This window comes from Lissotriton vulgaris, chromosome 1_1, assembly GCF_964263255.1.
Source record: "Lissotriton vulgaris chromosome 1_1, aLisVul1.2, whole genome shotgun sequence".
In the NCBI taxonomy this organism is placed as follows: domain Eukaryota; kingdom Metazoa; phylum Chordata; class Amphibia; order Caudata; family Salamandridae; genus Lissotriton; species Lissotriton vulgaris.
In genome coordinates this window covers 889,978,772-890,001,937 of record NC_141685.1, presented here as the reverse complement: position 1 = coordinate 890,001,937, position 23,166 = coordinate 889,978,772, and the positions used below count along the sequence as shown (strand labels likewise).

General features: G+C 48.3%; 1 protein-coding gene across 10 annotated transcripts in view; it reads left to right on the top strand.

Moving 5' to 3' along the window:
- Window positions 1–23,166, top strand: part of ATF7IP (activating transcription factor 7 interacting protein) — a 673,891-nt gene that overhangs the window by 290,322 nt on the left and 360,403 nt on the right. For all 10 annotated transcript variants that reach the window (XM_086958904.1, XM_086958898.1, XM_086958874.1 and 7 more), the window contains 6 exons: window positions 12,215–12,360; window positions 12,618–12,752; window positions 13,087–13,152; window positions 13,972–14,048; window positions 14,391–14,476; window positions 14,989–15,141. In XM_086958904.1, the coding sequence (XP_086815030.1) occupies window positions 12,215–12,360; window positions 12,618–12,752; window positions 13,087–13,152; window positions 13,972–14,048; window positions 14,391–14,476; window positions 14,989–15,141 (663 nt within the window). The remainder of the gene's footprint in view (window positions 1–12,214; window positions 12,361–12,617; window positions 12,753–13,086; window positions 13,153–13,971; window positions 14,049–14,390; window positions 14,477–14,988; window positions 15,142–23,166) is intronic.

Genomic DNA, 23,166 nt, shown 5'->3' with positions numbered 1-23,166 from the left:
CCTAGTGGTAACGTGGACAAAGCAGTCTTAGGCTAAACTCTGAAAGGCATGTGAAGCCAGCTGTTATACCATACACAACCCCCTTGAATACCAAATGAAAGGGACACCACACAGATATATATTGAAAATATATATTGATTTATTAACTCTTAAAATCCCCTGGACTCTTTATGAGCACAGAAGCACAAGCGTAAAATCACAAGACAGTTTAAAATACACAAAAGTTGCACAATATGGATGAGCCCTAGGGGCCACCTAAACCATATACTAAATAAGTGGTATAAGAGATACCTAAAGGAAAGTGAAGAGGCCTAGGGCCTTGGGAATCGCTGGAGCTATTCGAGACTGGAGTTAACTAAGTCGGGAAAGGCCCACGGGACTCGGGTGCAGTGTTCAAAGTGCACGCACTTCTCAATACAAAGTCTATGGTGCGTAAAAAGCACAAAGTTAGAAAGTTAGGAACCTTCCGAGTGACCTACGGAGCTGAAACTTAAAACACAGGCCCTTGGGATGTGTACCAGTGCAGGAGCACCGGCGGAGCTGAGTTACCTCACCCACAGGAAGCGGGTGCACAGGGTCGAAGATGTGTCGGGTTTCGTCACGCTGGTCGATGGTGCTTGGAGCTAAAGATGCTGCAGGCGGCTCGATGAGAAGAGTTCCGGTGGATCCAAGGGTGGATCTGAAGAGTTGAAGACCTGAAAGCAGAGGGGACAGTGTTCAAAGTCACTAGCCAGTGACTACCGTGGAACCAGAGTGGAACCAGGCGATGTCGGGTGCAAACAGGCGTTGTCGGGTAGCTTCTTTCTGCAGCCACGTGGATACCCGGGGTCGAGGACGTCCAGGAGTCGGTCACGAGCTGTCCCACGTAGGCTTCTCGCTGTTGGCGGTGTCGGCGACCTGATCGGAGCAAACAGGCCTTGGCAAATGCAAGCCACGCAGGAGTTGAAAGATGCTGTTCACTCGGACCAGCAAGGTCAGAGCGAGTACTCCTTTTCACAGGAGCTTGGGTAGGTCTGGAGCAACCAGACCTGCTGTTTAAATCTTCGGGTTCGTCGCCAAGATGGCCGCTGGCCGCTTGGCTAGTGGCCGGGATGGCGCGTCGAGTGGCACAATGCAAAAGGGCCCCACGCAGATCGTGGAGATGCTGGAGGGCTGATCTTCGGTGCAAGGGCTGCTCGGTGGTGGGGGTTCTCAATCCCCAAAGCACAACGTCGAGGATGCCTCAGAAGCTGCGCAGTCAGCTTGTCGGGTGTCTTTCAAGAGGTCCGGTCCCACGTCGCTCGGTGCCTCCACGGGTCCCTTCTTCGCAGGGACTGTGGATCGGGCTCTGAGAGGTCTGGGAGTCTGGTTCTTGTCGGGCTCTGGGCTCGGTCTCCGGCGGGAGGCGGCGGCAAAGCAGACGTCGAGTCGCTGGTTGGTACCTGTGTTCACAGGGTGGTCACTCCTTGGCCACAAGGGAGATTCTTCTTCAGTCTTCTGTGCAGCAGAATGTCGAAGTCCAGTCTTCTTCTTAGTTTTAAGTTGATTTCGGGATGATCTGCCGTGCAATGGCACTGCTCCCCCTCTTATTCCCAAACTGGGGGTGGATCACCTACTAGGTCCCTCCTCTGGGAGGAACCAGGAAGGGGGGCGGTTACACCCCCTTTCCTTTGTCCAGCTCCGCGCCAGGACTGGGGCTGGAAGGCCCCAGAACCGGTTTGGACTGGCCTATGCACGGGGACACCTTGTGTGCCCCGGGCATGTCTGATTCTTTTCAGCCCTGTCCTACCTAATACACAAAATCCTGTCTGGGGTGGTGCTCGCACCTCCCAAGGCAGGAAACCCTTTGTCCAGGCCACCATCTGCCGAGTTTCGGTCAGCAGCAGGAGGCCAGACTTGTGTCTGTGGTGGCAGCGTCCATTTTGTGAAGCTGAGGCTCTGTTTAACTTTAACCGGGGTTAAGGCTACGCACATGTCGTGTCCCTCTAGAAGGGTGGAATGCTATCCCCGTCGCCAGAATTGGCGAGGGGATAGTATTCCAATTCGTATGACACCTTACTCGACATGTTTTGATAAAGCCAAACCAAAGTTAGCATTTAACCGCGAGGATTATAATGCACTTAAGAGTATATGGTATGGCAATATCCCGGAACAGCTTAGGGAGTTGTTCCCGACAGCTGCAGACAGGCTCAGCTCATGCCAGAGCACCATCTCACATATTTCCAAGCACTCTGCCTCCAGGATTGATGAGGCCTTCCATAGGAGTGGCTGATAGGAACATATGTGTCCAGTTTAGGGTTAGGCACAGACATACTGTACCTAAGTAAGAGGTGGTTACACCGACTTACCCCAGCTGAGTGATCAGCCAGTTGTGTCAAAGATGGAGGCCAGGCCAGGGGTGGCACAATACGTGCTGCAGCCCCTGGTAGGCCTTGGATACACCTATGCCCTGGGCACCTAGGGTGCACTATTACAGGGGCTCATAAGGTGAACCAGTTCCAATTCGTAATACACCTAAAGTGCATTGGCATCAATTTAGAGAGAGAACAGCAGGCTGTGGGTCTGATTAGCAGGCCCACAGCCACATTAAGTCAGAAACCAGTGAAGCAAAAAGCAAAAATTTGGGGTTACCATAGGATAGCAGACCCTACTCTCCTACATAACCCCCCCCCAAACGCAGGGACATTAGACTAACCTTGACCAGTTGTGTCTTCATGTTCTAAGTGGAAGTACCTGGAGAGACCATCTGCGTTGCCATGGTCAGTCCCTGGGCGGTGCTCCACTGTGAAGTCCATCCCCTGTAGGGAAATGGACCACCTGAGTAGTTTGGGGTTTTCACCCTTCATCTGATTAAGCCATAGGAGGGGCTTATGGTCGGTCTGAATCTTGAAGTGAGTGCCAAATAAGTATGGTCTCAACTTCTTCAGGGCCCACACCACAGCAAAGGCCTCCCTCTCTATAGCTGACCAACGTTTCTCTCTGGGGGTCAGCCTTCTGCTAATGAAAGCAATGGGCTGGTCCTGGCCATCTACATTAAGCTGTGAAAGCACTGCTCCCACTCCCAACTCAGAAGCATCTGTTTGGACAATGAACTCTCTTGAGTAGTCAGGACTCTTCAGGATAGGTGCAGAGCACATGGCCTTCTTCAGGTCATCAAATGCCTTTTGACAGATTTCTGTCCACTGAACCTTTTTGGGCATCTTCTTGGATGTCAGATCATTAAGAGGAGTCACAATGGACCCATAGTTCTTAACAAACTTCCTGTAGTACCCAGTCAGGCCCAAGAAAGCTCTGACCTGAGTCTGGGTAGTTGGAGGGGACCAGTCCTTGATGGTCTGGATCTTACTCTCCAGTGGTTGAACTTGGCCTCCACCTACAAGGTGGCCCAGGTATACAACCTTGCTCTGCCCTATCTGGCACTTTGTTGCCTTGATAGTGAGGCCTGCCTTCTGCAGAGCCTCAAGCACTTCCTTCAGGTGGATCAGGTGATCCTCCCAGGTGGAGCTAAAGACAGCAATATCGTCCAGATAAGCTGCACAAAAGTCATCCAACCCAGTGAGGACTTGGTTCACCAACCTTTGGAAGGTGGCAGGTGCATTTTTCAAACCAAAGGGCATCACCACAAACTGATAATGCCCACTAGGGGTAGAAAATGCTGTCTTGGCTTTAGACTCCTCAGCTAACCTGATTTGCCAGTAGCCAGCTGTCAAGTCAAATGTGCTCAAATATTTGGCAGAAGCCAACTTGTCAATGAGCTCATCTGCCCTTGGAATAGGGTGTGCATCTGTCCTGGTGACAGCATTGAGTCCTCTGTAATCCACACAGAACCTCATCTCTCTCTTGCCATCTTTGGTGTGAGGTTTGGGGACCAGAACCACTGGGCTAGCCCAGGGGCTCTCTGAAGGCTCAATGACACCTAATTCCAGCATCTTTTGCACCTCAGTCTTTATACAGTCCCTGACGTGGTCAGGTTGCCTGTAAATTTTGCTCTTTACAGGAAGACTGTCACCAGTGTCCACCACATGTGTACACCAGTTAGTCTGACTGGGTGTCAATGAGAACATATGCCTGTATGCCTGTAGAACTTGTCTGCAGTCATGTTGCTGATGTTCAGTGAGGCTGCCACCTAAGGTCACACCATCAACTGAGCCATCCTCAGGGTTCTGAGTGAGCAGGTCTGGGAGAGGGTCACTCTCTTCCTCCTGTCCCTCATCTGTAGCCATGAGCAAGCCCATGTCTGCCCTGCTGACATATGCCTTCAATCTGTTCACATGGAGCACCCTGTGGGGGCTCCTGGGAGTTCCTAGGTCCACCAAGTAGGTAACCTCTCCCTTCTTTTCCAGAATTGTATGGGGTCCAGACCATTTGTCTTGGAGTGCTGCTGGGGCCACTGGCTCCAACACCCATACCTTCTGTCCAGGCTGAAACTCAACAAGGACAGCCTTTTGGTCATGCCAAGCTTTTTGTAATTCTTGGCTAGCCTCAAGGTTTTTGGATGCCTTTTCCATGTACTCTGCCATCCTGGAGCGGAGACCAAGTACATAGTCCACTATGTCCTGTTTAGGCTTTTTGAGAGGTAACTCCCATCCTTCCTTCACAAGACACAGGGGTCCTCTTACAGGGTGCCCAAACAACAATTCAAAGGGGCTGAAGCCAACCCCCTTTTGAGGGACCTCTCTGTAAGCGAACAAAAGGCAGGGCAGAAGGATGTCCCATCTTCGCCTGAGCTTTTCAGGTAATCCTTTAATCATGCCCTTTAGGGTCTTGTTAAATCTCTCAACAAGCCCATTGCATTGTGGGTGATAAGGAGTGGTGAACTTGTAGTTTACACCACATTCCTTCCACATAGCTGTCAAATATCCAGACATGAAGTTAGTACCTCTATCGGATATTACCTCCTTAGGAAACCCCACTCTGGAGAAAACTCCAAGTAAGGCCCTGGCCACAACAGGAGCTGTTGTGGTCCTAAGGGGAATTGCCTCTGGGTACCTGGTGGCATGATCCACTACCACCAGTATGAATCTGTGCCCAGATGCTGTAGGGGGATCCATTGGACCAACCATATCAATCCCCACTCTCTCAAAGGGAACCCCCACCACAGGTAGTGGGATCAGGGGGGCCTTGGTTGTTCCACCTGCTTTACCACTGGCTTGGCAGGTTTCACAGGAGCGACAAAACTCCTTGGTGTCTTCAGACATGTGAGGCCAGTGAAAGTGAGGGACAAGCCTGTCCCAAGTCTTGTTCTGGCCTAGGTGTCCTGCTAAAGGAATATCATGGGCCAAGGTGAGTAGGAAGCCCCTAAATTGCAGAGGTATAACCAACCTCCTGGTAGCACCAGGCTTGGGGTCTCTAGCCTCTGAATAAAGGAGTCCATCGTCCCAATATACTTTATGGGCACCTTGAGCATTCCCAGCAGCCTCAGCAGCAGCCTGCTGTCTGAGGGGTTCAAGAGAAGGACAGGTTAACTGAGCCTGCCCCAAGTCTGCCCTAGAAGGTCCCCCTGTCCCCAGAAACTCAACCTGATCAGGTTCAAGTTCTTCAGGGACAGTTCCTTCAGAGGTCTCAAGATCAGTTTCCTGTGAAGCCTGATCCTCACTTGTAGGCAGTTGGGAAGGCGCAGCCTTAACCCTCCTGTTCTTCTTCTTGGGAGGTACTTGGTCCATTGTTCCAGGATCCAAGACCTGAGGTTCAGAGAGGCACTTTTTGGCCTGTGACCTGGTCACAGCAAGGACATGTGATGATATCCCTAACATCTCTGCATGAGTCCTGTACTCAACTTCTGACCATAGAGAGTTCTCCAGGTCATTGCCCAACAAACATTCTACTGGGAGATCAGCACTAACCACAACTTTCTTTAGGCCAGTTACCCCTCCCCAGGAAAAGTTAACAAGTGCCACACTATGTGTAGTAGTGACATTGCTGGCATTGGTCACCAGGTAATCATCGCCTGGCATGTATTGTCCAGGGTCCACAAAGTTAGGTGTCACCATAGTGACACTGGCACATGTGTCCCTGTAAGCTTGAGCCACTTTGTTGTTAATCAAAGGTGTCTGTCTGTATTTGCCCAGGTTACTGGGACTTATGTCAGGGGTCAAATCTATGTCCCCTTCACAAACCAGAACAGCCTGTGTAAGGGTTCTGACTAGGTCAGAATCTCCTTCAGTTCCCAAAGTGATTCCCACTAAACCCTTGGCTTGAGGACCAACACTGCTAACTGTACTAGTGGGTGCAGGTGCCTTAGGGGCTGCAGTGCTGGGGGCTCCACCCTTTTTACACTCACTTGTCCAGTGAGAGGTGTTCTTACAAGTTTTACACCAGGGTTTCTTCTGACCTTCTTTCTTCTTCTTCTTGGAAGTTTGGGACCCACCCTCTGTCTCAGTTTGGGGCCCTGTTGAAGACTTCTGGTCTTTAGCTTTCTGCTCCCCACCCTTCTGGTCTGTTTTCTTCTGGTCACCACCCTGGTTCTGGTTCTGGTTCTTTTGCTTAACTCTGGTTCTTACCCATTTATCTGCCCTCTTTCCCAATTCTTGGGGAGAGGTCAAATCTGAGTCAACCAAATGTTGATGCAACTGCTGGTTCTGACAATTATTTAAAATTTGTTCTCTCATCAGCAAATTGTACAATCCTTCATAGTCTGTAACCTTACTTCCCAGCAACCATCCCTCCAGAGCCTTAGTGGCACACTCAACAAATTCAGACCAGTCCTGAGTCTGTGTCTTCTGGGTATCTCTGAACATTAACCTGTACTGTTCAGTGGTTAAGCCTAACCCATCAATCAGAGCACTCTTCAGGACCAGGTAGTTTCTAGAATCCCCATCACTAACTGTGAGGAGTCTGTCTCGGCCTCTACCTTCAAAGGAGAGCCACAAGATTGCTGCCCACTGCTCCTGAGGGATCTGCTGTACTCTGCAGGCTCTCTCCATTGCAGTAATCCATTTATGGATGTCATCCCCAGCTTTGTAGGGGGGCACAATCTTACTCAGGTTTCTATTATCAAAAGACCTGTCTTTATCCTTGTGGATATTGCTGCCACCAGTGGGTTCTATTACCCCACTCTCTCTAGGCTGTCTTGCTCTAGCAAGTTTCTCCTTAGCCAGGGCAACCTCTAACTCTTGCCTCTGGATCCTAAGCTCAGCCTCTCTCATCTTGGCCTCATGTTCCCTTCTCTGAGGGCTAGTCATCTCCTTTCTGGAGTGACCATGAGAGCCTCTAGAGACATGGGAGGTATTGGATTCACCTGAGTGATGCCTTCTCCTCCTATGGCCCTGGTTAAGTCCACCTGGGGGTCTGAATGGGTTGTTACCTGATTCATTCCCAAGTTGACTTAAGTTAGCCTGGTTCAGTCTACTGACCAGCACCTGACTATCTCTGTCATCATCTGACTCACTGCTTTCCACCTCCTCCTCCTCTTCTTCTTCTTCCTCTTCATCTACCTGAGGAGCTCCAGTGGTGGAGGCTTCCTCATCTACTAGGATGATAGGGGTAGGGGTGTCTACAGTGTCATCCTCTGAAGGATGGCCTCCTTCAGCATCCCCTGTGGGGTTTGCTTTAGAGGTCTTTAGAGCCTCAGACTGATCCAAGAGCTCTCTTAGGTGGTCTGTAGTAGGGGAAGGCCCTGTCTTCAGACCCCTTAAGACACAAAGCTGTCTTAATTCCTTAAAGGGAAAAATAGCAAACTGGGATGGTGCCCTTGGAGGGTCACTCTCAACAGGAGTAAGTCCACTGGACCCCTCTGTTCCAGACATTGCTCTAGTGTGGGTGGATGTGTTGCAATCTACCTACACTGGTGTTTACCTACTAAACCTATCTAGTAGTTGTAGCTAGGGTGTGCTACTCCCTTTGCTCTACAACAACTAAGTTCAGTAGAACTTAAGTATACTAGTCTTGTTTTATATGTACCTAGCAGGTACCTGTATGATCTTTCAAATGATAATCTCAAAGATTGTAATGGTAAAACAACAGCAAGCTCAGATCCCAATCCGCTGCTCACCAATGTGAGAAGTTGGCCTGGTATATAATGCTCACTAATTCTAGTGATCACTTTGTACCATGCCAAGCAACCCTTATGATGATGGTTGTAATTCAACCTTGTAGACCAGTTATCCTAGTGGTAACGTGGACAAAGCAGTCTTAGGCTAAACTCTGAAAGGCATGTGAAGCCAGCTGTTATACCATACACAACCCCCTTGAATACCAAATGAAAGGGACACCACACAGATATATATTGAAAATATATATTGATTTATTAACTCTTAAAATCCCCTGGACTCTTTATGAGCACAGAAGCACAAGCGTAAAATCACAAGACAGTTTAAAATACACAAAAGTTGCACAATATGGATGAGCCCTAGGGGCCACCTAAACCATATACTAAATAAGTGGTATAAGAGATACCTAAAGGAAAGTGAAGAGGCCTAGGGCCTTGGGAATCGCTGGAGCTATTCGAGACTGGAGTTAACTAAGTCGGGAAAGGCCCACGGGACTCGGGTGCAGTGTTCAAAGTGCACGCACTTCTCAATACAAAGTCTATGGTGCGTAAAAAGCACAAAGTTAGAAAGTTAGGAACCTTCCGAGTGACCTACGGAGCTGAAACTTAAAACACAGGCCCTTGGGATGTGTACCAGTGCAGGAGCACCGGCGGAGCTGAGTTACCTCACCCACAGGAAGCGGGTGCACAGGGTCGAAGATGTGTCGGGTTTCGTCACGCTGGTCGATGGTGCTTGGAGCTAAAGATGCTGCAGGCGGCTCGATGAGAAGAGTTCCGGTGGATCCAAGGGTGGATCTGAAGAGTTGAAGACCTGAAAGCAGAGGGGACAGTGTTCAAAGTCACTAGCCAGTGACTACCGTGGAACCAGAGTGGAACCAGGCGATGTCGGGTGCAAACAGGCGTTGTCGGGTAGCTTCTTTCTGCAGCCACGTGGATACCCGGGGTCGAGGACGTCCAGGAGTCGGTCACGAGCTGTCCCACGTAGGCTTCTCGCTGTTGGCGGTGTCGGCGACCTGATCGGAGCAAACAGGCCTTGGCAAATGCAAGCCACGCAGGAGTTGAAAGATGCTGTTCACTCGGACCAGCAAGGTCAGAGCGAGTACTCCTTTTCACAGGAGCTTGGGTAGGTCTGGAGCAACCAGACCTGCTGTTTAAATCTTCGGGTTCGTCGCCAAGATGGCCGCTGGCCGCTTGGCTAGTGGCCGGGATGGCGCGTCGAGTGGCACAATGCAAAAGGGCCCCACGCAGATCGTGGAGATGCTGGAGGGCTGATCTTCGGTGCAAGGGCTGCTCGGTGGTGGGGGTTCTCAATCCCCAAAGCACAACGTCGAGGATGCCTCAGAAGCTGCGCAGTCAGCTTGTCGGGTGTCTTTCAAGAGGTCCGGTCCCACGTCGCTCGGTGCCTCCACGGGTCCCTTCTTCGCAGGGACTGTGGATCGGGCTCTGAGAGGTCTGGGAGTCTGGTTCTTGTCGGGCTCTGGGCTCGGTCTCCGGCGGGAGGCGGCGGCAAAGCAGACGTCGAGTCGCTGGTTGGTACCTGTGTTCACAGGGTGGTCACTCCTTGGCCACAAGGGAGATTCTTCTTCAGTCTTCTGTGCAGCAGAATGTCGAAGTCCAGTCTTCTTCTTAGTTTTAAGTTGATTTCGGGATGATCTGCCGTGCAATGGCACTGCTCCCCCTCTTATTCCCAAACTGGGGGTGGATCACCTACTAGGTCCCTCCTCTGGGAGGAACCAGGAAGGGGGGCGGTTACACCCCCTTTCCTTTGTCCAGCTCCGCGCCAGGACTGGGGCTGGAAGGCCCCAGAACCGGTTTGGACTGGCCTATGCACGGGGACACCTTGTGTGCCCCGGGCATGTCTGATTCTTTTCAGCCCTGTCCTACCTAATACACAAAATCCTGTCTGGGGTGGTGCTCGCACCTCCCAAGGCAGGAAACCCTTTGTCCAGGCCACCATCTGCCGAGTTTCGGTCAGCAGCAGGAGGCCAGACTTGTGTCTGTGGTGGCAGCGTCCATTTTGTGAAGCTGAGGCTCTGTTTAACTTTAACCGGGGTTAAGGCTACGCACATGTCGTGTCCCTCTAGAAGGGTGGAATGCTATCCCCGTCGCCAGAATTGGCGAGGGGATAGTATTCCAATTCGTATGACACCTTACTCGACATGTTTTGATAAAGCCAAACCAAAGTTAGCATTTAACCGCGAGGATTATAATGCACTTAAGAGTATATGGTATGGCAATATCCCGGAACAGCTTAGGGAGTTGTTCCCGACAGCTGCAGACAGGCTCAGCTCATGCCAGAGCACCATCTCACATATTTCCAAGCACTCTGCCTCCAGGATTGATGAGGCCTTCCATAGGAGTGGCTGATAGGAACATATGTGTCCAGTTTAGGGTTAGGCACAGACATACTGTACCTAAGTAAGAGGTGGTTACACCGACTTACCCCAGCTGAGTGATCAGCCAGTTGTGTCAAAGATGGAGGCCAGGCCAGGGGTGGCACAATACGTGCTGCAGCCCCTGGTAGGCCTTGGATACACCTATGCCCTGGGCACCTAGGGTGCACTATTACAGGGGCTCATAAGGTGAACCAGTTCCAATTCGTAATACACCTAAAGTGCATTGGCATCAATTTAGAGAGAGAACAGCAGGCTGTGGGTCTGATTAGCAGGCCCACAGCCACATTAAGTCAGAAACCAGTGAAGCAAAAAGCAAAAATTTGGGGTTACCATAGGATAGCAGACCCTACTCTCCTACAAAGAGGATGTGTTATATTATCATTCTTGTGTTGTGATGCCACTTAATATTATATTATTAATATTACCTTTGTTGGAGCTTCCATGCTCTCTACGTTCTTTCTCCCTGTACTTTGCTTGTGCTTTGAATGTGAAGCTGACGGCACTCTGCGATCGACAGTTGTAGCTGGGTCGTTGAGTTGGTCGGATGCCAGGTTGTGCTCGAGTAAAGTTCTATTTCTTACTCGCTGTCTACTGGTCATTATTTGAAGCATCCGTCTTAACAGAAATCTATGTTGAAATCATAAGCAGCCCACTTTCTTCTTCGGAAGTGAAAAAGAACATCAATGGTTCTGTATATGTTAGTACTCTTTAACTCATTAAAAAAAACTATAGCAACTGCCAATTTGAGGACTTGAACCTGGAGGGCTAGAAGCTCTTAAAGCGGCAGTGTCAGTGTTTCTCTCTATATTACTGGAGCCTCCATGCCTACATTTTCCTTCCTTCACTTCCCTTAAAAAGCTGTGTGAAAGGGGCTTTTTCTTTGGGACTTACTCCTCTAGTGATAACTATTGATGTTTTAACCAGTTTATTTTTTTAACGTAAGTAAATGGAATTGGCGAACATAGCCACTTTTTTTAGGATGTTAAATTATTTCTTTTTCAATTGGAAGTTTTGGGCTTTCTAGGAAAGGCAAAATGCGAAATATATTTTTTCTTTGTAAAAGTTTCCTGGGATTCCCTGTGGGATTGGGACTATTCAGTGGTTGTGACTTCATTTAAGATTCTCTTGAAGCAGAGCTCTGAATAAAAGCAAGCAGACCTCTCTTCTTCATGACCTCCCCAAGTGAGTTCAACTAGGCATAGCTTTATTTGAGCAGCATGGCCACACTGAAGCAACTATTAAAATGGGAACAGGAGGGCGTCCCGTCCATGTGTTTGCTTGGCTTTGAGTCTTTGCACGTAATGAGTTTGACTCAGTGGTGCATGGTGCAGATTCTTCGGCTTGATAACTTTCTATTAATCAAAATTATATTGGCTTTAAGCCTCTAAAGAGTAGGAGGTTTTGGTTTGTAAACTGACTTGCAAGAATGCCCTGTGCTAATTTGGGTAGGAAGCTTCAGGCAGAAATATTTTTTTTACTACTATTTGCAGGCTTTTCTCAGTCCATCCTGTAAACGATGTTATTGTCTCTTGTATTTGTTTTGAGCATGCAAAGAACCCCTCAAAAAACATTTTGGCTCGTTGAATCGTCAGAGCCTATGCAAACAGTTTGCGTGCACCTCCCTAGACATGTGAGTGTCATGTGGGATCAGCAGTGTTGTGCCACACAAAGAAGGTGCTCCTCAATATATTTATTTTGCTGTTTGATGTGAGACTAATCTATCTTTTCCTGTCTGCCCATGTAATGTAAGCTGTATACTAATATGAGGGTGTTATTGTGAATAAGATGGACCTGAACAAGAAGCCTGTTAAGTTGTCCCCTCCAGAGCTCTCAATGTATCTTGTTCTTCCAGGTGAGGCGGCCCGCAGAAAACGCTCAAAGTCTGATGATATAGATACCACACAATCCAAACGTCGTCGTTATGAGGGTGAAGAATATGAAGCAGAACTCCAGGTGAAGATTACAGCACGTTCTGACATTGACCAGAAACTTCAGAAGGTAACTTTAAAATTGGACACTTGGCAAGCCTGTCTCTGTTCTACTTGTTTTCAACATATGCGTTCAGGTATTGGAGGTGCTGAGGGTCACATTGTTTCCTAAATTAGTGTTTTTTGTAACTGTGTTACTATTAAAATACCATATAAAGTTGTCACCATTTATTCATGCCATTATGCTCAGCTTGCCTTTTATATTTCATTGCACTTTTTCTGACTGTTATCTAACCTTCATGGCTGGTAATTTGCATTTTCTTGCAGGTCATCCAGAGGGTTCTGGAAGAGAAGCTCTGTGCACTTCAGTGTGCAGTATTTGACAAGGCACTCGCAGATCTTAAATCTAGGGTGGAGAAGATAGAGTGCAAGAAGCATGAGAGCGTTCTAAATGGCATGCAGGTGAGGTAACCTTGCTACACTAAGGACCCCAGATGTGCTTCTTATTCACTTAATCATGGACCACCCAATAGTGTAATCAATGTATTTCTTCTTAAATACAAAGATTATCTTGAACAGTATTCCACCATTGTCTCAGTTTCAGCTATTGAATGTATAAAGTTGTTGTAGGCTCTATGCCAATATTTAAAGGCTTAAACAAAAGTTGATACCTGCTTCTTGCAGCATAATTACAGGAAATATCCATACCTTGGATTGAGCTCTTAAACAGCTGATGTGCCGTACCTGTTATATTAGTTTCTTAGTTATTCTGTTTGATTTTGCACTTTTGTTTCAGGCAAAAATTGCCAGGTTATCGAGGCGATTTGGAGCAGCCAGAGAAGACTTGAAAAAGCGCCAGGAGGTAGGGGGAAGTGGTCAATGCAATACAAAGATACTCCTACTGTTAAGAGCTTATGGGTATTGAGCTTGAGGTGTAGCTGGCAACTACGGCTTATATTTTGTTGTTCGTTTTTTTAGCAAAGATGACTTTCTGCGACTGAAACAAACTTGGTTATATCATAGTATCTGACAAATTAGTTGTCTCATTTCTTCACCGTACAAAGGGACTGATAACCAATCACATGATACAGTATTGCCTTTGCCATAGGGCTGACCTGTCACTATATTAATTTTACACGATGGTCATCTGCAGTTGGGAATGTATTGAATGAAGGAGAAATGTTCTCCTGTACATATTACACCTATTACCCATTGTGTTTCCTGTGCTTGAAGTTAGTCCGCTGCCTGATGGCTTCATCTGGTGTGCTTGACACTATATAAGGCTTAACTGAGTACAAACTGCTCTTCATTCAAAGCACTGGGAAAAACGCAGTGGATGTTTTAAGGTCGTATTGGCTTGTGTTTTTTTTAGCGAGGTGGTAGTGAAACAGTTACTCTGAGAATGTTTCTGGGCTTGGGAGTATCAGAGTATTTGTGGGTGTGTAAGAGGTGTCAATAGGCCACAGAGGGGAGGGGGTAAAATTGGATGTGCATGTGGTAGGCAGAATTTGGTGCAGTACAGGTCTGTGTATAGTTGGAGTGTCTCAAAAACAATGGAAGGTTTGGGAACTTTAAAGGTAATCTTGGAGTTAGAACCAGGTGCAGAGAGGTTGAGAGTAACCTGAAGATGTTGTCAATCTAGTAATGGTAGACTTACCAATTATAACTTGCTGTTTTTCAGATGCAAGCAGTGCAGCCAGCACCGCCTGGGTCTCCGAGCAAAGGCATAGGTGATGGAGCAATCACCCTTGTACAACGGTGAGAGAGCGATTTGGTTTGGGGGGGCGGGGCTCAAATTATCACACTTTCTTAACTGGTTACCTCTTGGTAAGACCATCCATTTTTCTTTTAGACTGCAGACTACCCTGAGGTAAAATGGTAACTATTGCTAGCTGGAAGAGTTTTCCCACAAGATGTTTTCTTTCAAATGAAAGTATATGTAGTTGTTGGCTCATAGCAAGTCAATCTTTACTGTTGGAAGTGATGCTGAATACATTTGTCCCAGAGGCTGGCTTTATTCACCTTATTCCCCCCCCTGACAGCAGCTATAACACTGGCTTGGTGTCCACGTGAAGCTAACCTGGAACATTTATTCCACAGAAATGTTGGGACTGTTCGGCAGATGCTGGACACAAGGCGAACTGGGGATACATCTGTACCAGCTTTTCATACCCCCACAACCGCAGGTATGTGAACTTCAACTAGTCCCTTTCTTTTTTTTTTTTTGTACAATGTACTGTGTGCAATGACCTCTTTGATGGGATTTTCCTGTTCCTAGTTCTCATGATTTCTCTAGATTGCCCTGAGTTACATTGTCAATCAATGAAGTTTGTATTTACACCCTTGTTGTGGGACCTGGGACAATGTAGGGCATCAGAAAAAGAGGTGAAGAGATTGGACTTGTTTTATCTGTTGACATTAGTTTTAGTCTTTGGTACTACCTTACCAAGCAGTCTTGTTTGCTACACCTTACTTCTGCTGTAATGGAAACAAGTTATACCTGGCTTATGATTGGAGGTTTGCTTGAGAGAATGCCAGTGAAAGGGGCAGTTTCAGGCAATCTTGTTATACCCTAGACTTGGCAAAATAACAATGTAGTAGTCCTGTAAGAATCTTTTGCATTTATTTTCTGTTTGATTGGTGTGGTTTCACTTCGTATTCAGCTCACTGTTTTAATGTAAAGCTTTTACTTTTGCAGCACCGCCACCACCACTACTAACCCAACCACCTCCACTGCAAGCTGCTCCCAGCCAAGCCCTTCAGCGCATTGCACCAACGCCATCCTCTCAGGCCCTCACTGTTGCTACCCCAGCAAGGTCGATGCCAGATTGGAAGCTAATTCAACAGAGGAGTAAGCACAGGAGACAGCAGAATGTTCTAATTGTATATTAGTTGTCAAGGTGGTCTTATATATTACCACCACTACTCTGTAAAGCTCTTAGTGAGGATGTATATGATGAATATGGTAGCATTACTTTTATTGGCTGTCAAAAACTTTCACACCCCAGCACAATATGTGTTTGGGATCCACAGAGGAGCAGTAAGGAAGATGAGGCAGGGAAGATGAGGCAGGTGCCCATGACCATCCTTCTAGTCCACCTGGTCAAGATAGCCCTGTTATTCACTGCTCTTGGAGATGTCAGACAGTCCCCATGAGAGTCTACTTCTAAGGCTGGACCTTCTCATTCAGCATCAGGGCCCACTCAGACACCCAGGTCTGAGGGAGCTGAACTTGTGATCTGGCAGCTGAGTTCTTGGAGTTTGGCTTCCTCAAAAGTCCAGAGGAATGCAGGATTATCCTGTGAAAGGCATGCCTGTTGTATAGTTAAATGAAGGATTTGTGCACTAGATCTCCAAACGGTCTGATCCCTTTAAGGTCTCTGTGCACTGGAGTGTGTGCTACTTCCTACACTTATACAATTGAGGCCCTGCCTACACTTGTGTACGCTATAACTTACTGCAGTTACAGCTTTTTTACAGAGCAAATAAAATTCTGAACTTTTCATGGTCCCAATCCGTAAAACCTTAAGGAAGTTCCTTAAAAGGATAACACCTCCTGTAGAGCCCCCTCGCCCCATGCAGAACATAAGTGGCTCGACATTACGCCCGTACAGTCATGCTACCTACTGTTCTTGTCTTGGAACGTGGCTTTCTTAGTGACAATTGCCTCCCTCTGGCGCACTGGTGAGCTCCATTATTTTACAATACCAGAAACATTCATCCAGGTTCACAATGATAGGATAGTCCTTCAGATCAACCCCATGTTCCTGCCAAAGGTTTTGTCACCCTTTCACATGAACCAGACCAGTTAGCTGGCTGTCTTCTTCCTGCACCTAGAGACTGTAGCGGAAAGGGCCCTTTCCACCCTAGATACAAAGAGGGAGATCATGTACCATATTGATAGAACTAAGCATGTACATAAGTCCAATCAACTTTTTATGCCCTTTGCCAAACCCCATAGAGGCCGCCCCACCTGTAAACCAGGCATTGTGAGATGGATTGTCAAGGACATCCAGACTTGCTATTCTAAAGCCAAGTGTACACTCTCCATATGTAGGAAAATGCCTCTATATATACTACACCAAAATGAGTTATAGTGTGTATAGAGTCCAGGTGAACCCAGAGGTAGGCAGAGGCTAAAGTTGGATATGACCATTGTAGGAGAGTGGGGTCTGCAATCCTATGGTCACCCCCGATTTTTGCTTTTTGCTTCACTGGTTTACGACTTTCCCTGGCTGTGGGCCTGCTAATCAGACCCACAGCCTAGCTGTTCTCTCCCTAAATTGACACACATGTACCTTAGGTGCATTTACCAATTGGTACTGGGCCACCTTATCAGTCCCTGTACAGCATACCTTAGGTATCCAGGGCATAGGTGTACCCAGGGCCTACCAGGGGCTGCAGCATGTATTATGCCACCCCTGGCTGGCCATTCAAATCTGACACAACTGGCTGCACGACAGCTGGGGCAAGGTGGTGTAAACACCCTTTGCTTTAGATATAGTATCCCTATATCTAACCCTAAAATGGACACATGTATTCCTATCAGTCACTCCTATGGCAGGCCTTAGCAATCCTGAAGGCAGAGTGCTTGGAATTATGTGAGATAGTGCTCTGGCATGAGCTGAGCCCGTCTGCAGCTTGCGGAACCAAGTCCTAATAGCTGTTCCATGATAACGCGTACCATATACTCTTAAGTGCATTATAATCCTCGCGGTTATTTGCCAACTTTGGTATCGCTTTATCAAAACATGTCGAGTAAGGTGTCATACGAATTGGTATACTAACCCCTCGCCAATTCTGGCGACGGGGTTAGCATACCACCCTTCTAGAGGGACACGACATGTATGTAACTGTGAACCCCGGTTAAAGTTAACTCGAGCCTCAGCATCACAAAATGGATGCTGCCACCACAGACACAAGTCTGACCTCCTGCTGCTGGGAGTCCTTCCAGCGAGGAGAGATTGGACAAAGGGTTTCCTGTCAGGGGCGGTGCTAGCACCATCCCAGACAGGGTTTTGTGTATCCCAGGTAGGCAGGGCTGAGAGGAAGGTGACTGCAAGTGGCACCCCGGTGCTCACTGTGCATATGCCAGCTCAAACCAGTTCCAGGGGCACATCAGCCCCTGAGCTGGGGAAAGTCCGGACAAGGGAGAGGGGTGTAACCACCCCCTTCCTGGTCCCACCCATGGGCAGGACCTAGTCGCGTGCCAGCCCCTTTTCTTAGGATAAAGGTAGGAGCGGGCCCCCTTCCCAAATTAGATCATCCTGAATCTTGAACGACTTTCTACGAAAGGAACTCTTGACTTTCTTTGAGGACTCTCCCTTGTGGCTAAGGAGTAGCCACCCTGCACCCACAGGCACCACCTAAGCATCGCGGTTTGCTGCACGTCCATCCTCCGGATCAAGATTGACCAGCTCGACGAGACCCGGATTCCCTGGCATCTCTGACCTCTACCTGCATCATCAGCCCAGCTGAGATTCGTGGGTGTGACGAGACCTGAGGGACCAGCCATCTTCTAAACCTGCACGACGCTTAACCAGCACGACCGCCGAGGGATCCTCGAGTGAGTGCACTGGGGTTTGAGAAGCCCCAACCCTGAGCAGCTCCAGCACCGAAGTCCAGCCCCCCAGCATCCACGAGATCTGCGTGGGGCCCTTCTGCTCTTTGCTGCTCACCGCGTTGTCCGGTCACTTGCCTGCTGGCTAGTGGCCCTCCTGACGACGTACCACGACGATTACATCGCTGGTCTGGTTGCTCCAGACTGGCCCTTGCTCCCTTCCAAAAGAGAAGCACCCCGGACCCTCCTGGTCCACTCCAGACGCCATCTTGACTCCACCGCGTGGGCTTGCCTTTGCCAAGGTTTGTTGGCCCCAGCTTGGGTCCAGCATCGCTGACAGCAGACACCTTCGTGGGACAGCTCGCACCTCCAGCCTGGTCGCCGACAACGCCTCCTAGCCTGTGTGAATGCAGAGTCCAGCGTCGCCCACTCACCTGGTCGAGGTGACTTCATCCGGTGCCATCCTGGTGCCCACACAATCGCAGGCTAGTGATTAAGAACTGAGTCCCCTCTGCTTTCAGGTCGTCTCCATCACCGATCAAGGCTTGGATCACACCGAAAATCCTCACTGGTCGCCTGCCAGCAACTTCTTCTTTCAGGCTCCATAGACTACAACGAGGATTCCCGACGTCTTTTGAACTCTATGCAGCCGCGGCCCCTGGGCTAGGTAACCCGAACATTTCGGTGCTCCAACGCAGGTTCACTATCCAAGTGTCCAGATCCTTTTTCGTTTTAAGTCTACCTAGTCGGATTCGTCCGAAAACAGTAACTTTAGAAATACTAGCCTCCATAGACTTTATCCTGCATCCCACGTGAGTGCACACTCTGCACCCGATCTCCCTAGGCCTCCTGCTCCTAACCTTAGAGTTTAGTAGTGTAGTCCTAGCGATCCTGAAGCCTCTGGATCTTGTTACTTACCTGCTAGTATTTCGCATTCCACTTTCAGAGTATATGGTTGTTCGTGCCCCTACTCTCTATTTGTGGTTAAGTGGTCGAGCAGTTGGGCAGTATCAGAGGACAGTGTTAAGCATTTGATGTACACACTCAGGAACTGAACTCCTGATTTTGTATACAAAATATACTGTTGTTTATTTTTAAAACCAATCGGGCCTGGCACAGGTAAGCATTAAATACTTTACAGTAAGAAGTAGCTGATTTTAGAACAGTTTGAAAATGCAATAGAACTTGTACTTTGTTTGACTTACCGGGGATGCAGTAGGTTGCAACACTTAGCAAATACAGTACATTGAAACAAATAGGCTTTTTCATTAAATTAAAGGTAAGTTACTTTTTACGTTACTTTTCTAACTCCGTGCTGGATACCTAGATTCAGCACTGGGACATTTCCTGCAAACAGGTAAGTAAATACGTTTTGGTTATTTGTGCTATTTTTAAAGAATATATTTAGATTTCAAAACTCCACACTTGAAAACTTTTGGAAGAAAATTGTCAATGTTATCCTATGGAGGGAAAAACAGGTTATCGGTTTACAGTTAAGTAATTACCTGTGGGAGTTAAGGTTCTGGAGTTAGACTCTGGGGTCAGTGATGCACTCTTGTTACACCCTCAGCAGCTCTAGGGCGGCCGGTTGCAGTGTTGAGGCCCAATGTTATCCAATGGGGGGGATAGGGGGCCTCCGGTTGGTGACTGCTGGCAAGCAGGCCTCTGGGTTGTGGGAGCAAAGCTCCTAGGGTTAAGGTCAGGGCAAATGGGGAAACAAAGTAGTACAAAAGGTGCACCCTTAGCGGCACTGGGGCGGCCTGGTGCAGAGTGCTGTTTTGACTACGGGCTCCCTGCTGTTTTCAAAGGAGAACCTCCCGTTAGCAAAAGCACTGTAGGCTGGGAGACGAAGGACTTCTGGGTGCGGCAACCACTTGGAGAGGTAAGTTGGGAAGTTAAGGAAGGGTTGGTTAGGCACCGTCGGTTTGGGCACACAAGACCACGGGGCGTCGGGTGCAGAGGTGCCTTTTGAGGTCGAATCTTCTTACCAGCTCCTGGTCGCGATGAGGGGGGCCTTCTGGACTTAGACTGCAAGCTTCGGCTGGAGGCTTGAGGCAGGTCAGGTGTCGCCAGATTCGGGTCAGGATCGCCGGGGTGACCTCCTTGTGGTGTTTTTCCACTCGAGCTCGGGCCAGGTTCAGCGGGTGCAGAGTGGGCTAGATTTGCGGTCTCTGGCTGCTGCCAGAGGTTGCAGTTTAACAAATCCGGTGTTCACAGGAGAAGCATTCTTTGGAAGTGAAGGCAGGCAGGTCCTCCAGGGTTTTTGAGGTAGCTGGCTGGCCTGGAGACAGGCCTGTAGGGCAGGGGCCAAGTCAGTGGGCGTCTTCCTCTTGTTAGCTGACTGCACGGCTGTTCGGTCCTTCTTTTTTTCTTCTTGTCGTTTCTGGATATGAGGAAGCAAGGTTGAGGGTGCCCCCTAAATACTATATTAAGGAGTGTTACAGGTAGGTAAAAGGCATGGACCAATGGGTCCCTTCCCTGGGGTGGGTACCCCCCTTTCGTGCTACCCTTCCATGGGAGGGGGTAGGAGCTTGTCCCTGGTTGGTTGGGTCACCCCATCCTCAAGGTGGTGAGGACTCAGAGTTGTGCTTCACCTCGCCTCCCCCACCTGAGGGTTGGAGTTGGCAGAGGTGGGTACACCTCTTTCCCTCACTTGTTTTTCCGCTGGGTCTCCTGCCCGAAGTGGGGGCTAGAACCAGCGTGGACCAGTTGCTGAAAGCAGCAAATGTTCCTGGAGGCTCTTGAAGGCGACATGCCTTTAAAGCTTCCCCTTCGTAAACCCTGCCCATCCTGAGGGAGGAGGCTTGTTACCTAGTCCCAGGATGTGCATTGTTTCAGGACCCCGAGAGCAGCAGGCTCTAGACCTAGGGATCCAGAAACATGTCTGTTGGTGGCAGCCTAAGCAGCCACACAGTCAGGTCACTAGAAGTTGGTCGAGTTTCCGGGGGTCATCTATAAGATGCCCTCTGTGGTGCATTTTACAATAAATCCCACTCTAACATCAGTGTGGGTTTAATGTGCTGAGAAGTTTGATAACAAACTTCCCAGTTTTCAGTGTAGCTATTATGGTGTTTGTAATGTCAAACTCCCAGCACCATACGCTTAATGGCAGCACTGCACTTACAGTGCCGAGGAATGGACTTGGGCACTGTAGGGGTACAGGGCTCATGCACCTGTACCCTCACCACTGGCATAGGGCACACAGCTAGAGGGGTGACTGATGTATGCCAGTGCAGTGGTTTGTGGGCATGGCACACAGGGATGTGTAAAAACCGATGACCTACATTATCTAAATAGTAGCTGTTTGTTTAACCTAGTATGTTCCCGCACTGGTTTTAACTATTGGAAGCATGAGAGGTACCTAATAAATTTATTTTCCTCCCTGCTCTCCAATTTTATACATCTCACTTCGCTTACACATTCACTCACTTCTTTTACGCACAGCTTTTCAGTTATCAGAACGCGGTCACCTTCTACATACCCTCAACACACTGGGGCATCCACTTTAAAGATACCAAGTGGCTGCAGGAATACTCTCCTTGGTGTGAGGAGGCCCAGATAAGGGCGGTACCGGACGATAACTGATGGGTACTTTCACAGCTTGGAAGTACCTTGTCGTGCTTGAATCACACTTTTTGATTTATAGTTATAATTAGTATTGAGTTGTATGTTAGACACTGATTGACCGGTAGTTGGCTTAGACCCACAGTTACTCTTTGTTTTTTCACACAGGGATGTGTGCCATGTCGACTCTTCACTTTGTTCTGCAACAAGACACGCAGCCTGCAAAGGCAGTGTGTGAGTGTCAGGGTACAGGACCTTTAAGGGCGGCACAATAAGAGCTGCAGCCCTTAGAGGCCTTCTCTGGTCACAGTACCCTGGGTACCTGTGGTACCATTTACCAGGGGCTGACATGTGGCTAGAGATTCCAATTGGGTTTAGGCTTCAAGCAATTTTAGGGAAGGCGCATAGGCCCTGGGACCTGATTAGCAGGAGCCCAGGGCACACTCAGTCAAAGAACATGAGCAAAAAGTGGGGGCATACCATGCAGAAAGAGGGCACTTTCTCAGATCATAACCCCTATAGCCCACTTCATAAGCAAAAAGGCTGCCACTTCCTAGGCAACATCCTCTTATCTCTCAGGGGATGTGCATTGATTATTATAAGCACTGAATAGTACCACCCACGTGTGAGGACCCCCCTGTTCTTCTTTCAAAGTCACATTTACTTTGCCTTACTTCGGAACGCCCAGGAGGCACATGTGACATAAGTGTTAAATTGTGCAGGCTACATTGCCAATTCTAATAATTTTAATATTTTGAGAAAAAAGATTTAAGCCACTAGAAAAAATTAAAAAGTGACCTTTTAAAAACCTCCTTCACAAACTCTTAACTTCTTTTTAAAGTAAGTCAATGGAAATATATGGCATGTAGCTGTACAGGCTGCAGCATTGAAAACAATGAGAACAGGAGACAACGCGTTCAGGGCACCTTGAGCTTGACTGTCCATCATGCCCCGCAGGTGGTTGTTTACTCAGTTCTTTTATCTAGCTCCTGCTGACAGGATCCTGGAGCAGAGCTCTGCCTTTTAAGGCTTTCTTTCTCTAAAATGTTTTCAACTGTTGTTTTCTAAAGTGATTCCCTCTACGTCCTTTAAGGTGTAGTGTATTTTTAGATTTTTTTCTGACGAGAAATGAATCTGATTATTTGCAGAATGCGATTTCTTTTTGCGAACTGCCCAGAATGTGGCAGAAAAATGGCAAAACAGCCCCTCACAGGACCTGATTCTAATTTTCGCCTGACTCTCATGACCTCAAGACATGTCCCCACTGCATGACCTTTTCTAGGTGCAGTCTGAGGGAGAGAGACTAAGTTGCCATGGTCAAATGGTGCACCGCAGAAGGCAAAGATCCGTGGCTTGTGAGATTTCTGAAGGGCGAGGAGAAAATGTTCCCTCTACTTAAAGGATAAATTTGGTGAAAAATAAATGATGTACCCATTTGACATTGAGGACAACAACGTCAAGATCAGATACAGCACCTATTTTCTTGCCATCAGGAGCCTGTTGGACGTTGATAACACATATGACATTGAGGAGGAGCCACCGTTGAGGTAAGTTGATGTCGAGACACCATGCAACATCAATAACTTACACGTTGAGACATCATACAACTGTTCGAGGCATGTGGGCTGCTGAATTCATATCTGTGCATAGATCGCCACCTAGTGTTGGGTCCGGATGATTGCACATTGTTGTCCTGGAAGAGTCTTCGAAGTATCACGAGATAGGTGGCTCCTCCCCTGGACTACAGTGCGC